The 17,604-nt window shown below is 40.6% G+C and overlaps 1 protein-coding gene across 2 annotated transcripts in view; it reads right to left on the bottom strand.

Annotated features, from left to right (window-relative positions):
* Window positions 1–284: 284 nt before the first annotated feature.
* The window catches only part of OLFM1 (olfactomedin 1), a 58,726-nt gene continuing 41,406 nt past the window's right edge, over window positions 285–17,604 (bottom strand). For both annotated transcript variants that reach the window (XM_036751901.1, XM_036751900.1), the window contains exons 5-6: window positions 14,001–14,107; window positions 285–1,966 (exon numbers count right to left, since the gene is read on the bottom strand). In XM_036751901.1, coding sequence (XP_036607796.1) covers window positions 1,292–1,966; window positions 14,001–14,107 — 782 coding nt within the window. In that variant the 3' untranslated portion in view covers window positions 285–1,291. The remainder of the gene's footprint in view (window positions 1,967–14,000; window positions 14,108–17,604) is intronic.

The following is a 17,604-nucleotide window of genomic DNA, read 5'->3' as shown; positions in this document are numbered from 1 at the left end:
TCTTGATAACATAGCAAACAAATGACATAAACAAGATTTGAAGCTATGGCTTCTGACTTTAAGCTCAGACAATGGTCTGATCAGAGAGAATAAAAGTCCCAGGATTCAGTGTTGCTAGGCAGACTGTTGGTGGATAGCTAGTCTAGCCTCCTTCCTTGGGGCTGGGGTCAGCTTTTGCCAAAGCTGGGGCAGGAAAACAGCGGCAAGCAGTTCCATAACGATTCTGAAGGATGGCTCACTTTCAAATCCCTCCCCTCAGTAATTACAACAAGGAAAACCAGAACATCTCCTAATATTTTATTGTTTCTTCGTTAACTACGGGTAGTACAAAGCTTTCCTCTTTTAGAAAAAATGTAGCTTCCTTCACAATGTTGCACTCTCAAAACTTCTTCCTAGAAACTCCAGGTTCCTGAAAGACTCTCTTATCAATGGCTATGCTTTTTAGATACTGTAACAAGGAGAGAATTATTTCTTTCGAATATTATCAACATGAACTCAGTTAATTGTGTATAAGGGTAAACACTGATTTTTTTTTCTTTGTAGAAACAAAACCATCATTTATTAACCCAAACTACAGCATCGCATTTACAACATTCATTGCATAAACTGAACAGACAAAGTTGCCACCTCTGGTAAGTAACAGACATACATTATACAATATATTTGCTGAATACATAATTTCAAACAATACGGGTACAACAACTGTTCAGAATACATACTCCAACCATTGGGTTTAATAAGTACTAAGACAAAGATCCAGGAGCTACCTTGGGTCTCAGCACAGTTAATCTAAGAGACAAAAACACAGTCGAGAGACAGTAGCTGCAATGGAATGCAAGGAAAACTAACCTGTGTTAGTCTCACCAGACACCTAGTTTGGCCCCTGGGCTTCTCTCTCACTTAGACACAAAATTCACACCCATCAAAGTTGACCATGATCTAAGAAAAAGTCCATGCAATCCAGACAGAGGGACTGTTCTCCAAAGAGAGTTATCCAACAGTCATTGCCTTCCAACAGTACAAGAGTTGGCTAGAAGGGCACAAGGGAGACGGGGAAACATTTTGACCGCAGTTCCAGCTGCAAATGTGTGGTTTTCTTCTGAAGTCTGTGGCAGGCCCGTATTCTAGAAACACAGAGGTAACGTTCACCACTCTAACATCATATTAATCCACATTGCTGATGATTCTTTAAAATTATTATTACTTATTAGTTATAATTATTTTGGCAGTTGTTTGATAGGAGTTTTCTTGTGGGTTAGGACTTTGCCCTGAAACTAATGATCTGAGGGCCCTACAACTCATCAGACCGGATGACATGGAAGAGGGTGACATTGTAAAGGGTCTGATGCCCGTTGTTCCACGCATAAAGGGCCCTGTCTTTTGGGTTGTAATCCAACATGGAAATATGTGAGTATTTGTTCTGGAATGGGATGTCAATATATTCATAGGTTGAGGCATTGGTCTGGTATGCATAGTGGACCTTGGTGCCTCCTGAGTAGCCATTGGTGACGTAGAGGGTGCCACAGATAATGAAGGCCTCACCAGCACTGCGCTTTGGGTAGCTGGTATTCCACGTCTGGAGGATCTGCAGGGTGTTGGGGTCCAACTTGCTGATCACTATGTTCCCCGCATTCTGGTTGGTGGCATAGACGGCCCATAGTCCATTCTCATCCACCATGAGATCAATATCTGAATGTCCTCCCCAGGCATAATGGTACATGTTGTTGTAGCCAGCATAATCCAGGCTTCGGGTCTTGAGGATTAATTCTGTTTTCAGGTCAAACCTGATGATGATGTGACTTTGGAATTTATTGAAATAAATAGACCCATTGTAGACCACCTGCCCTGTCCCTGACCAAGGGTGAGGGAGGCGGTGGGAGGTGAAATTGTCTGTATTCATAAAATCAATCATGGATTTGTACTCTCGGACAAACCGATTGTTGTGATAGCCATCCATGTACCAAACCTGGGTGAATAATAGACACCATTAGCATGACAAGAGACAAAGAGGACACACGAACACAAACACTGAGAATAGATTTCCTCCCCAAGCAGGAGCTTGAGAAATTGATTTAGAAATTAGACAACCAAATATTACTGGGAAATGGAACAGGGAGAGTGTAATTGAGACTAAATGACTTGATTGTACTTCTTCAATCTCACGTCAATCTTCTTAGATGAAATCAGAATGAAAATTTAAAGCTCTCCATGATGTGGAACCCAAAGAGCTTTCTGGTTTAATTTCGTAGTATTCCCTTCCACACCCTCTCTGTTCTGACCAAACTGGTCTGCTAGCTGTTCCCCATCTATCACATTCCATCTTGCATCTCTTTGCCTTGTTTGTCTCTTTGGGGCTCTCCATGCCTGTCTTCCCTTCTATCCCCACCTCCCAGAATCCCTAGCTTCCTTCAAACCAAAGCTCAGGGACCACCTTCTACACAAGGTGGTAGATCCTCTTCTGGATCCCCTCACCCCAGTTAGTGTGCTTTTCTTGAAATTACCCCATGTAACTTGCTATGAACATTGTATTTATTTTTCTCTACCTAGGTTCTACCTCCCCACTCCCAACCCCAGTAGAATATCCGCTCCCTCAAGGACTTGTCCCTCTGATATCCCCAGAGCCTAATACTTTGTCTTGCACGTAATGGATAATTGAGTGGAACTGAATCCTCCTAACTTAACTCTAAGTGAACCTTCTGGCTTAGAAAATCCAGGGAAACTAGAGAACAGTTCACTGGCCAACAATGAAACTTTTTTTTCATATAGGTAAGCTATGTAATTCACATAGGCAAAGAGTGAAAAAGAAATTCAAAGCAGCTCAAGAAAGCAGACTTGTGAGGTTTCATATATATGTGCATATACATACACACATGCATTTGTAATATATTCATATTCATATATACCACTGGTAGGCAATGATTCAATACATTTGGGATCTGAAAACTAAAACCCATTTGACGATGAAGAAAATTAAAAACACAGCCTGGGCTCGAGCTAATCACTTCCTGGCAGCTGCATAGTTATGTGGTAACCTGTTATCAATGTCATTGGGAAGGACAATTCCGCCCTTATTCCAACTGGGCTTTATGTGTGGTGTCCTCTGCTTACCGCCAGCCACATCACAGCAGCCTTTATTAAATTATGTTGTCTGCTGTGTGGAACTTCATTAATTTGGCATTTAGTATTATATGAATGCAATCATTCATTGTCACACCCAATCCATGGGAAAGTTCACATCGGTAGAAAACTAAAGCTTCTTCAAAAGCTTTTGAGCTGATGGGAGCTGACCGGGATGGCAAAATTCCTGCTTTCATTTGGATTGTTGTGGAAGAGAGTTCAGATTATGGCTTTAATGCAAGTTGACTGGGAAAGTGTCTAGACTTTTTACAAAATGCTTAAGTCATTTTCAACCAATATGGGAGCAAATTACAAAGCAATGCAGTTAGGGGGAGAAAAATCTGCCAGGCTAATGGCATTCTGTATGCATCTGTCTAGCAATAAGACAGCTGCTTTATCCATTAGGAGCTATGTTAGCTGCAGGAGAGATTAGGAATGCAGCAGCTTTCAAGTTCAGCACTGTATGTATGTTAACTATTACAATAAACTACCTCAACAACTCCTAACCTTGTGCTAAGGGCATTCACTCAGGTGCTTTAAAATTTTTTTTTAATCAACATTTTTCCTGAGTTTGAGTCAACTACTTTGATCACCACTGTAACAGAGACCAATCTGTGGCCCCTTTAGCATTTGCTATAATGGGTAATGCTTTGAAGATTGTATTAGGTAAAATCTGCACAGCACAAATTTCATTTTTGTCCCTTGTGACCTTGCAAAATGTGACAAGGTGTTAAAATGGCCTGGCTCCAAGTCCTGGAATTTCTCTTGTTTATACAACTTCACCCATGCCTGTAGACCTAAGTCCCACCCTGGACCCTGGAGCTAATGTATGCCTCTATGGCTTGCCACTAGACTCCTCTGACTTCCTGCTGGGGCCCCTTTCTGGTATCTGCCTAGATCACTGGCCATTCCTGGATAAATCTGTCTAGTGTCCAGGGTTCCATCAGGACCCATCTGGCCCACCTATTACCCACCAAGCTCTGGTAATGACACAAGGAAAATCGAACATGTCAGAACCTCCCCACAATATCTGCTGTGTAGTGTAATTCAGTATAGAGTTTCAGTATAGGGTTTTCTTGGATCCCATCCAAAGTGATTTGTTACTAAAATATCCCAAATCTGGCTCTAAGGCAGTATCATCTATAAAGATATGCTTATCCTGGTCTCTGCCTTCACCCTGGGCACACCGTACTTCCTCACTATGTACAAATTCTGTTCATTCTTCAAGGCTCAGCTCCAATCCTACTTCCTCCATAGAGCCTTTCATTAATCACTCAGCAATCATTTATTAAGCACCAACTACAAGGCAGCTTCTTTGGCGGCCTTGAGGATACAGCCCTGCCCTCAAGGAGCTTACGGTCCTTCAGCCTTTATTGAGTACTGAGCTCCTACAGTACATGCAATCGACATCACTAGCACAGCATGACATATCATTATAGATTCCTTTGTGTTGTTCGTTGTCATTTCATGTTGTACAGTCTGGGTTCTGCTGGCAATCTCTCTGTATGAAACACCAGCCAAACCAGAGAAGTCATTCCAGGAGGTGTCTGCCAAAATATACAGCTGTTCAGGTTTTCAGTTTTAAGGTATGTTTTTTTTTTTTAATTTTCACAAAGAGTTTATAATCTTACCAAAAAGCATTCTGCAATTTCTGTCTTCCACATAGACCCCATACAGGGCTGAGCACATGAAAGGTGTTTGGTAAAACATTGATTTATTTTATTTAAATTATTTACTTAAATTGCAGGGAGCACTGCAGTAGAGGCCCCAAGGCCAACAGGCTGATGAACCCATCTTGAATTTCCATAGAGGCAGCTAGATGGCACAGTAGATAGAACACTGGGCCTGAAGTTAGGAAGTCCTGAGGTCAAATCCAGCCTCAGATACTTGCTAAACTGTATGACTCTGGATAAGTCACTTCATTTCTGCCCTCCTTATTTTCCTTAAATGTAACATGGAGATCATAACAGCACCTCCCTTACAAGGTATTGTGAGGATAAAATAAGATAATATTTGTAAATCATTTAGAACAGTGCCTGGCACATAGTGAGTACTTAATGGATGCTTGTTCCCTTCCCCCTTCTTATATATAAATAGATCTGGGACAGTGACATCCTTGTAAAGTATGTTTATGGTTCAGGATAGAGGGATGCCCGAAGGCCCATGGAATGGGAGCCAAGAAGCCATTTAGAAACCCCTCTTCTTAATATATTTGGAAACTAAGGCACGAATAGGGTAAGAGGCTTACCCAAGGTCATCCAGTGCATTAGTGAGAACTCAGGGACTGAAAGCCAGGTCTCAACTCCAGAGTATATGTAGGCTGGCGTGAAGAATGTGGTTTTGCCATTACAATGACAAGAGAGGACAAATGCCAGGGAACAGCTGAGATGACACAAGATGTGATCAGAGCATGCGGGAGGCTGGTGTTCTTGTGCTAGGCTCAGAGGAATCACATTGCATCAGAGAATGGTTTCAGTTTAACATGTTTTTCAGTCACTGCTGGGTGACTGAAATTCACTGAATAGTCACACTCTTGGAGCCTCACAGCCAAGGATACCAATCCCTTTCATATAGGTTGGTCTCATTAATCCTCATACCTTCTCAGTAGAGTGGAAAGAGATAATTCTTTCCAAGATCAAGTGACTTGCCCAAGGTCTTAAATCCAGTGGTCTGACATCCATCCCTACATTCTTGGCTGGACATCCAGTTACCATCACATAGATATGTGGACACCGTTCAAGAACCAAATGCCACTTGCTCAGACTTAGCCCCAAAATGATCCAAAATGTCTTTAAATGCTATGTCTCAAGCCAAGAATGGTAACACCCTCATAGGCTTGTATGATGTACCTTGGATGTTGGAGGGTCTAAATCTGGCCTGGTTAGATGCCTTCAACAAATTGCCCTTCTTCACTCACTTATACTCTCAAAAAGCACAGAAGGCAGTGTAACGTTGGGGGGAGGATGTAAACAAGGCATTTTGTTCGTGAATATCAGGCATATGGATAGTATATTCATAGTCATATTCATCAGAACACATCTGCACTGAATACGAGTAAAATGACTCAAACTTCGGATTAGTCATCATTACACAGAACACTGATGGATTTTGTTTCTTTTTTTAAAGACAAGCCAGGATTTGGAAAGAAGAGCAGGCTTGACCTTCTCTGGTCCAAAAATCCCAAGGAAAGCTATTATCTTTGTGTTCAAGGCCACATGCAGAAGCTGGCCCAAATACAGAAACGTGCTAATCCTCACAAAGGCATGCCTGCTTAAGTCGAGTAGGATGGTCCCTCCCTAAACTCAGGAGAACCATTAGAGAGGGTCAAAGAGTGTAAAAACATTTGAAAGAGGACAATTAGCAGTTCAAATGTCAAACTGAGTTGCAGTAAGCGGAACAAACAAAATAATGAACCTGTTATGAAACACCATTCAGGCCTAGAGAATCTCACTTAGATGATCAAAAAGAAAGAGAAAGGCCTGGAAACCAGTTGGGTTGGCGGGGAGTGGGGCTAGAGCGGGGAAGGATGTTTATTATGCTTTGTTCAAGTGAGAACTAGTAAATAGCCTTAGTGGTTCCAAGTGTCCCTAAATGTTTCTCAGATTAGAGCAGGAGCCATATGATCATTCCCAGGGAATGTCATAGTGGACAGAATGCCAGACTTTGAATCAGGAAGACCCGAATTTGAATATGGCTTCAGACATGAACTAGCTGCGTGACCCTGGGTTAGTCACCAAACCTGTCTCAGTCCTAGTTTCTCCATCTGTAAAATGGGATAATAATAGCACCTATTTCACAGGGTCCTTGTAAGGATTAAATGAGAACTCACATGTAAAGAGTTTTACAAATCTTAAAATGCTATACTCATGCTAACTACTATTATACATGAAATAATAGATGGTGTTGGACCTGAAGTCAGGAAGACCGGAGTTGAAATCTGGCCTCAGATACTTACTAGTTGTGTGACCCTGGGCAAGTCACTTTAGTGTCTGTCTATCTCAATCTCTGCATATGTAAAAATAAGAAGGAATAATAACAGCATCTGCCCCTGGGGATTGTTATGAGAATAAAACAACATGATATTTGTAAAACATTTTGCAAATTTTAGAGAGCTATATAAATATTAGCTTTTATTATTGCTCTTATTATCAATTGCCAGATTTCCATAAGGCCAGAAGATCGATTAAGAAGGCAGATCAAGAGGTAGGCAAATCTGTGGCAGTGACAGCCTTGCAAAGCATGTCCAGGGTTCAGGACGGAGGGGCCCCTCAGGGTTCATGGAGTATGAACCAGAAAGGACTCAGTGGTCATTTACTTCAACCCCTCCATTTGACAGGCATAGGAACCAATGCTCTAAGAAAGTAAGCAACTTAGCCAAAGTTGTCCAGTGAGTTAGCTAGTGACAACGTTAGCACTGGTAGTCAGCTCTTTCCCCTCCACATTAGGTGTTCTTTTCACTATCCCACAGATCATTCAGGTGCACTGCACTAAGGTTTATCCTCATCTTTATTGTCACTCTTGTGACATAGAACAAGCATGACGATCCATGTCATTTACATGGACAACCAAGGATTTTTAGCAGATGCTTTTGTCATCATTCCCAGAATGGTAATGGGCAGTCTGGGAGTAGTGGTACAGAGGTTACTTGTTTCTTTCTATGGGTCTAAGATGTTCACTAGCCAAATAGCCCAATGGAGTTACCTCTCGTTTTAACCAAAAACGAAACCCCCAAAAATGTCAACCCCAGAATAAAGAGTTTTTCAAACATCCCTTGAGGGTCATGGTAGCAGCAGCTCTGCTCCCTAACTGCTTCCTCATCTCTGACTCAATACTTCTATATGCATCTAAATGGGAAGCTAGACTGAGGCTAAAGGGTACTATCTAAGCATGTTTAATTATAATTTCAGTTAGCCCCATGTCAATCAATTGCTTTATGATAATATTCACCGTCCTTGTGACTTCCTTGACCAAAACATCCCTCCATGGGCACTCACTTCCCTAAATCTGTTGTCTCCTCATACCAGAATATAAATTCATTGAGGTCAGAGATTGTCTTGCTTTGTGCATTTGTGTCTGCAGTGCTTAGCACAGTACCTGAGATGTAGAAAGAGCTTAATAAATGCCATTCATTCATTCATTCACAACCATATTATTTTCCTTTGATTTGCCACTAATAGAAGGGTATTCTATCACTTGGGTTGAAAGAGGAAGCCAAAAGAGTAGGAAATCCATACTCCCACCCTCTCTATTCAAATAAGAATTTCCTCTTTTTCATTTCATTATTTTAAATGCAGACTCAATAAAATCTTTATTAAAATCAAAGGCCACCTTCTCTCCATATAGGAAACTAATCTTCATCTATCTTAAATTGTACTAAAGTTCTATATAGTCTGGCTGACTGAGCACATGAATTTTTTCTTCTTCTTCTAATTTTTCTTTTAATTGTCACTATGGTCTTCATCTGCTTTTCAATTAGAAGGGAGTATCTTAAAGCTAAGGCCAGAAAGAGAAGGTATAGGCATCTGTTGCTGCTTGATTCTGGCACCACCAGATAAAGCTGCATTTGATGAAGTCCACACAAGATTCAGAAAAAGATGCTATTTAAGAGACTTTCCTAAGTAACTGGTGGATAGGGTTTGATCTCCCTTTTGATTAAGCAAACTCTTGTCATACATTGTCATTGTGGTTCAGCACTTAACATCAAGGAAGCTCTGCTGTTTGGAAGATATGTCTTGATAACAGGGTCACAGAGCTAGAGCTAGAAGTGATCTTAGAGGTCTTTCCATCCAACCCACTCATTTTGCAAGTGAGGTAACTGAGGCCCAGAGAGATTAAGTGCTTTACCTAAGATCATGTAAGCAGTAAGTGGCAGAATTGGTATTTTAACTTAGGTCCTTTGACTTCAAGTTTGGGACTTCTTCCATGGCATCATGAGAAAGATTTCAATTAAATGAACTGAGAGAGAAAGCAAAATTTTCACAGTCTTCTCCACAGGTTAGGTTGAGAAAGTCTATAGTCCAATAGTCTCATTAAACTGTTTATTAAAGGAAAAGAAGAAAAATATGGCACAAGAAGATCTCTTTAATCACAGATTGAGATTGTAAGGGAATAGCCTATTAGAGAAAGATGTAGTTGCTACATGATCCTTATAAAAATTCAGATAATCGAGATAAGCCTTAGGAATACCTTAAAAGTTTTTAAATGGGAAATTCTGTCCCTTACTTACTGCAAGGTGTTATACCATTTCTAGTAATGCCACCCCACTCTTCAAAAACAAACGTCCTGGTTTCAACACTTTCTGTAGATTATAAGAGTTCTGAATGTCACAGTGTCTGGTGGGGGAAAGATTGAAACAATTTATGGGAATCTATGAAGAGTACTCAGGATGCTATCATCAATGCTGGGAGTATTTAGAGTCAAATCAAAAACTGGAAGAAAGACAACCTAACAGAGAAGAACTGGGGAAATGAGGAGGAAATAGCAGGGAGGCAGATTTAGTCTCAACAGGAGGAAGAATTTCCAGGAAATTAGAGGGGCCCTGCAGTTGAACAGATTTACCTTGGTAAGTCAGGAACTCTCTGTTACTGGAAGTATTCAAGAAGAGGTTGGATAAAGACCTATCAAGGATGCTCCAGTGGGTGGGGATCCTTGCTCTGGGAAAGGAAGTTGGACCGGATGGCCTCTAAGGTCCCTTCCCACTATGAGATTCTATATCTAGTGTCTAAAGGTCTCTAGCATAAAAATAACTTGTTTTAGTGGCTAAAGACTAAAGCAGCGTTATGAAGGTCTAGAAGCTAGCTGAACTTAGAAATGCGATTAGGATTTGAACACTTCCAGTTTCAAAATTTTTACTGCCATAAGGCCAAATCAGAGGTAAGAAATGAACAGTTTCTCTAGAGGCTAGGCATACTCAACCTTTGCATGCAAATCATTTTGCTCAGCTCCCTCCTCCTCTTGGACAAAAGCCTTAGTAAATCATCAGCTGGTTCTTCTTAGTCAGTGTCCCCGCCCCAACCCCCCCCCCCACCCTTTAATCTGTTTGTTTCTGTCAAAGTCTCAGCAGATGCCTGAAGTTTCGTTCCATTCCATCACACCCCAGAACCTAGATTGATTTTCAGCTAGTTATTGGCCTCCTGCATCTTCATGGTCAAAATTGGATGGGGAAAACTGAAAAGATTAAAGCAACACAGAACAGGAACAAGCGTGTCTCTCTAGGCAGTAGGTAATTGTTCCAGATCGATAGAGGGGGCCTGTTGATTTTGTCAAATGACAGAATATGAGATATCCATGTGACTGCTGGGCAAATCAAGAATAATTACCCCAAACTCAGTGCTATCTTTTATCCAGCAAAAAGTAAGGCAATAGGGGATAGTTAATTCACTAATAACTCAAATCAAATATGAATGGCCACTCGTGTTGTTTAGTCGGTTCCAAGAACTAGGTGAAGGCATTCAGCCAACTCCCTCTACTTTTGCAGGGGTATTTCAATCCAATAACTTCTCTTCTCTGTGATGGCAATGAAGTCATCATGTGGATGTTCAATATCTAATTCTCAAATGAATATATCACCTTGACAGATTTCTTTTGTATGACTTTACATTTTTGGTTCTAAGCAAAGGGCTGTGACTTTCAGTAACTTCTTCATACATTGTATGAGGAACTAATATAATCTGATCAGTGCTCTCATGCTGTTGGAATACACAAAAATATACAAAGAGTTTGAAATAGGTTTCAGCCAAAACCCCGAGGCATATTTTCAATAAAAGCTATGATCAGTCAATCCATACATAATTCTAGACATCAGCTCATCTTTTCTTTTGCTAAATTGACTTTTATTTATCAGTGGACGAATCTCCTCACTTGATTATTTTTCATCCCATCCCTGAGGATCTGAGCTCCCGTTAGTGACTTCCCTATCCTACGCACTTGTTGACTCAACCTATTAAACACATCATGCTCCTCCACACTGCTAATAACTCAGACATTGGTGGGGTCTAAAAGTTGTCCAGAGATAATGGAATCATTGATTTAAAGCCAAAAGAAACCTGAGAGATCTGAAACCTCATTTTAAAGATGAAGAAATTGAGGTCCAAAGAGGTTAAATGACCTTCCCAAGGTTACATAGGTAGTAAGTAGAAGGATTGGAATTTGGTCCTCTGACTCCAAATTCACTACTTTTTTCCACTGTATCATGCAAGAGATCCAATCTATTAGTAATAATTTATAATACAAGAATGCTTTAGGTGAAATTAATTAAAAAGGAAAACGGTACAAAATGGTAGGGACAGTTTAATCATGCCTCCAAATAACTGAATACTAATTTTTTTTTTTCTGGAGAGAACAAATGTCATGGTTTTCCATGAAGGATGCACACTCCAAGAAGGCAGGGACTGTTTCATTTTTGTCTCTGTATTCCCAGCACCTAGCACACTACCTGGCACACAGTAAAAGATTTTAAAATGCTTTGACTTAATTTTCATGACAGCGTGGTGAACATTTAAGAATGTCACAGATTTGCATAAATAGGATAGTTCCCTTTTTTTGTGTACGATTAAGATCACTGAAGCTGTTCTTTTTGGTGGAAGTTATAAAATCAAGAGAAATGCAACATAATTCCAGGAAAACATGTTAATTATTGTTCCCTCATCCATTCTCTTCCATAAAGGAGAAACTGCCAGAATATTGTCACATCATTCCAAATGCCACCAACTCTAAATAATGAAAACCATGAATGACAACTAAGCAGATATGTATAAGACAGGGCAATAGCATATCATGGGCATGGCTAGATGGGGTACTAGGATCCATTTGTATCTACTAAGAGATCTTTCAGAGAGGGCCTAGTTTATCCAGAAATGTAAGCAGCTCCTTGTCTACTCACTTAAGAGTAATAATGATATGAGTTGTCCATTTCCTCAATTTCTTCATGAGCTCCCCAGAGAAAAGATAGGCTGGTTATGGAATTTCACCAGCCTGGTGAATTGTTTGTGCTTATTGGATTAACCCATTAGACAGAGTGGTTAGAGACATGGCCAATGTTTCATATCCCAAATAGTTTATGAAATCCACAGAGAGCTGCAGGCATTAAACTTGTTATCTAAGAAGTTTTTGTTTTAAATGAAATGACTGTGCATGAATTTCAGAGGGTGATAGCAGACAAATGGCACTTTAAAAGATCATAAAAGAAGCAACTATAGACAGGTAAAAAGCACGGGGAGAAATAGCCAAGGGAAAGACTATAAAAAAGATGTTTACAAAATGTCCACCATCGCTATTATGTGGGCTAGTTGGTGAAATACACTATTCATCATCCATTCTTAGTCAACAATCCTTCATCTCATCAATTCCCAAAGGAGCCCCAAACAAATAAGCAAGGGCCCAGCCAATCAAGACAAACATGGAACTTGTTTCTTCTCGTTTTCTGAGTTTTTCTCTAGGGGAAAAAAGCTGTACAGAAAAGAGCAATATCTTTTCTAAGTAAAAAGGAACATGAGTTTTCATCTAACCATGAGAGGAATAGCAAATGAAGGACAAATGAGATGTCATTAAAACAGAGAAGTCTAATGGATCTTTTCCCCTCAAGTTAAAAATGGAATGAAAAGGTCTTAGCAGGGGGTAGATTTTGACCTAGAATAGAAGAGTCCTAAAGGTGAATCCACTAAGACAGAGCCATGTCAGGAGAAGAAAGCTACAGGAAGATAAGTCCATTCCAGAGTGACTTTGTAGAATGTGTCCTTTTACTTGTGACAGGTTCACCTCTTTGCTAGATAGGAACCAGGTTTCTTCACTCTCTCCAGGGGTCCAAACTAATTACTGGCTCTGAGGAGATATTGGAAACAGCCTGAAAGATGTTTTTTGGTCTACTCACTTTGATCTCAAAAGCTGGTCAATTAAATTTAGAATGGACAAGACTTGGAGAGACCATTTAACTCAATATTCTTCAAATTCGCTTACCCCATAACCATCCTATGATTCACCCATTCACTCATGTTCCCTCATAACCTCTTCACTCCCTCCTCTGATAAAATCTCCAAGTTTGGGACAATTTCTTGCTTTCTAAAAGAGTAACAGTAACATATGTCTGTTTCCTTCACCTTAGAAATGAACATGAGTGTTCTATCCTATCTATATATCTAAAGCTGGGACAGTTGGATAGAGAAAAAGGAAATGAGGAGGAGGAGAACGAGGTGTTTATGGGAAGCTAAAAGTGTCTAGGAAGAAAGGAGGGGCCATGTTGAGAGCTCGCTTATGGAATCATCCCCAGCTAGATGGATCCCATCTTTACAACTCTACTGGCATCTTCCTACCAACATGTATCTCCGGAAATGCTTATCCGGTCCTTCTTCCTAGGCTATACTTAGCTTAAGCTATTACAGTTGGCTACCTTTCCTTAAAAGTGGCCTGAGATAAGGAAATTACAAATTCTACTAGATCCTGTGGCTTTGGGTCTTTTTTCTTAGCTAGTCCACTGTTCTAAACATCATTCCTCCTTAGTTGATTCCTACCCAAGCCATCTTGGCAAATGGTTTTCTCTGGCTGACCATTAGAGACTCGCACTAGGAGGAAAGACTAATGTTCCCATTAAAGTGACCCAGAACAACACTTTAGTTAATAGTTAGTGTCCTTTCCATGACCATACAGGACTACTCTTTTCAGAGGCCCCCACGGAGCTGTTTATTGAATTCTCATTAAATTGAATTTGCTTTCAAAGTGGACATAATAACTAAACTCGAGTGCTAGGAATTTTAGAGCTTGAGGGAGAGTTTTATCAGTTTCAAAGATCACAAATTGTCCAAGATCATACCTATAAATCTTAGCTAGCTCTGTTTTCATAGCCTCAAGATGAGATAATGAAGTGAGGTGGGGAGAGAGAATAAACTTACCCTGTTATCACCTTCTGGTGCAAGTGGGTCTGTCATCCAGGATCCAAACCTTGATCCAGAGGTTTTTATAGTCACTGGGTCACTGATCCCTGTTAATTTGCCACAAGCTGCAAAATAACATAATGCAGAGGAACAACAAGGTGAATTAGCAGCTGGGGGGCAAATGGCCTCACTCAAAGTCAATTTAAAACTTGGGATATTCCCATAATGGGTGGGAGGAGGTGGAAAGAACATTTCTTTCTCTTAGAGGTGGGAGAGGGAAGCTCTGCTTTCATCCCCTGCCATTAATCTGTGAATGGCTGCTGAACATTTGTTCATGCCCTTGTTTTTAATGGCAACATCCCTCATCATAGTGGCCCAGAGAAACCATACCCTCCCCAAACCAGAAGTGCTGCATTACCAGCAGAATAGTAAATGAAGCCAGATGCTGCTCAGGGGCAGTCATCTTGGTACAGAAAAGAGGTGGCTGCATATCAGCCTTCTGGAACCCTACTGCATCCATGCCAACTGCTTGACATGGGAGTGGGAGGGTTAAGATGCCCATTTCAACACCATTTATGTTTAAAACAAAGGATAAAGAAGCAAATCTTCCCCACCGAAGAACAATGATGCCCTTACACACACGCACACACACCACACCATGGACCAGCTGTTTCATTAAGTAGTTAGGGCACATTACTCTTTAAATATCCTTATTGATTAAAATTACCTACTGAGAAGAGACTGTGGATGCATGGACATCCCTGCAATGCTATTCTTGGCATTGAGTTGGGGAAAAGAAGGGAAAGAGAGGAGGCACTGTCTGAAACATAAGACTAGAGTCTGGAGCACTGCTGTGTCTACTCTAGGCTGTGCTGTGGGACCTCAGAGTGCTCACTCAAACTCTGCTTTGCCCCACTTAACCTCCAGGTTAAGGGTGAAATAGCCTTTCTGGGATCATGAAGCCCAACTAGGAAAAAGATAGGACAAAGGTGCCATTGGTGTCCAAAGGGCCCATGAAGCTGTTTATTGCATTCTCATCAAATTAAACTTGCTTTCAAAATGAAAATAACTAGACTCAAGTAATAAGAATTTGGAGCTTGGGGTGGGGGAAGAATTTCATCAGTTTCAAAAAAAAAAATTCACAAATTATACAAGATTGGACCAACAAACCTTAGCAAGCTCTGCTTTCAGAGCCCCAAGATAGTATAAGGAAGTGAGGTAGAGAGAAAGAATAAACTTACCTTGTCCATGCCACCATGGCACCATGGATAAAGGCAGCTGGGGCTGCCAGCACAGACTGAAAACCAGCCATTAATTTAATTCCATGTTTGGTAAAATGAAACAATGACAGTAATAATAATGAAAGCCCACCTTGATCTACAGAACCAGAGGGGACATTAGAATACAGAATGGCAGAACTGGTGGGATGTCACAATGTAGAAATGTCAAGACATTGAGTTTAGAACTAGAAAGCATGTTAGAGACCACCTAGTCTCGTCCCATATTTAACAGATAGGGAAATGGACACTCAGAGGAGGGAGATGAATTTCTAAGATCACATAGATTACTTGCAAACTAAGACTAGCAGCCAGGACCCTGACCACAACAGTCAAGGCCTCTATGTATTTAACACAATCATACTTCCTGCCCTATAGAGTTCTATTCAGATGTCACCTTTCACGTGAGAAGATTCCATGGAAATATCTTTTATTGGAAATGACCCCACCTTCTTGAACCTCATACAGAAAGCACTTTGTTTGGGGGATCTCTGATACACTTAGGTATGATGTACAGTTCATTCAGGGGAACAGCATGATGGAGAGGAAAGAATGCTAGGCTTGGAATCAGAAAATGGGTGGGTTCAAATCCTACCCTTAACAGGGCATGGGCAGAATTGATTTCATCTCTCTAAGTCTCAGCTTCCTTATCTGCACAGTAAGGATAATTAAACCTGGAGTACCCACCTCACAGGGTTTTTATGAGGATCAAATAAGACATTATCAACGGAAGAAATGAAATAAGCATTTGTTAAGCGCTCACTGTGTGCTAGACGCGTACTAAACACTTTACGTATTTCATTTGACTCTCACAACTATGGAGGAAATTGAGGCAGACCGAAGGTTCAATTCCTTGTCCAAGTTTCTAATGCTGGATTTAATTCAGATCTCCCAGACTCCAGGCCCAGCACTCTATCCACTTCTTTGTTAAAGACTGGAATTTTTAAGTGCCATATGCACATCAGCTGTTATTTAGTTTGTTCTTGCATCATCCCCAGTGCCTCGTACAGGCCTCTGAAGGTGCTTAATAAATGTATGTTAAATAAATAAACGAATGCCTTCTATTGTTCAACATGGCTTTGCTTTTTCTATCTCTAGGGCACAGATCTGTTAGGGGGTCATATGACACTATTCTGCAATGAAATTGTCTTCAGCCATGTGCTCTCAAGTGCAAACTCCCCTGGAGGACAAAGGGGTATAGGTTTAAGAGGCTGCTTCTGGAAAGTCTCCTCTGTTTTCCGGAATCCTAGGGCACTAGATTTAGAGATGGAAGAGACAGCAGAGATCTTCTGGTCTAATCCTGCCATCCTCCAACTTTTTTAAAAACATCTTACTTTGATTAAACATGTTAATTCAGAACTCTCTGGCTATTCTTACCAATCTTTAAATTCTTATTGCTGACAAAAAGTATAGGGGGAGATTAGTTTAGATTTTTGAAAAAGTATATGATACTTTTTTTAAAAAATGAAGGGTGGACAGGGAAAGAAAAAAATGTGAATCAACCATACAACTCAGAATTTAGAGATGGAAGAAATCTTAGTAAGAACCTTATCTAAGGTCAGTCCCTTCATTTTACAGATGAGAAAATAGAGAAGCCTGGAGAGGTTAAACAGCTTGCAAAATATCACATTGGTAAATAATGGAGGAAAATTTGAACCCAAGCCCTCTGATTCCAAAGGCAGGACTCTTCTCTTTCCATTGCAGGGACCATAGGAAAGGGACTTGCTATAGGATTCTTTCTCCTGGAGGAAACCCACTCTTGCTTCTTTTTTCCCTCCCTGAAGCTGTTTTTCTGTCTTTAGCCTTCAGTGTAGACCTGAATACAAATGGTCAAAGTCAGCATTGCGTCATTACCAGAAGCTCTCATTAGTGTGTGTACACAATAGTATGTAAAGTTCAGAGAAGATCAAGCATCTGTGGGAGAACTGGAAATTCCACCTCACCCAACTGCCATTCAGTCTGTACAATCCCTTTAAAGACCCACCCACCTGCCAAACCCAATCCACTGACAAACAAGAAGGGTACAAAACACAAGCCATTTCTCACATTGCTCAGAACCAGATTTCTGCTACAGCTTCCCTCTCACCCCCATTAGAAAGAGAAGGGGATGTCTCTATTAAATAACCTCTTATGAAACTTAGCAAGGGCTTGAAGTTCAGGGCCCTGAGCCAAGACCTGCTGCAACTATTTCTTGCATTTCAAGTTATAGATACAGATTTGCCCAATATAAGTGTGTTGGTGAAGTGGTATCTAGAAAGAAGTCAATTCAGAACACAATCAGAATCAACCTTTGAACCCAAATGCAAAACAAGTCTTTTTTTTAAAGTTGAGAAAAAATGAGTCAT

The sequence above is a fragment of the Trichosurus vulpecula genome, chromosome 3, assembly GCF_011100635.1.
Source record: "Trichosurus vulpecula isolate mTriVul1 chromosome 3, mTriVul1.pri, whole genome shotgun sequence".
Lineage (NCBI taxonomy): Eukaryota > Metazoa > Chordata > Mammalia > Diprotodontia > Phalangeridae > Trichosurus > Trichosurus vulpecula.
Note: the sequence above shows the minus strand (reverse complement) of the source record. Positions and strands in the feature narration are given on the sequence as shown.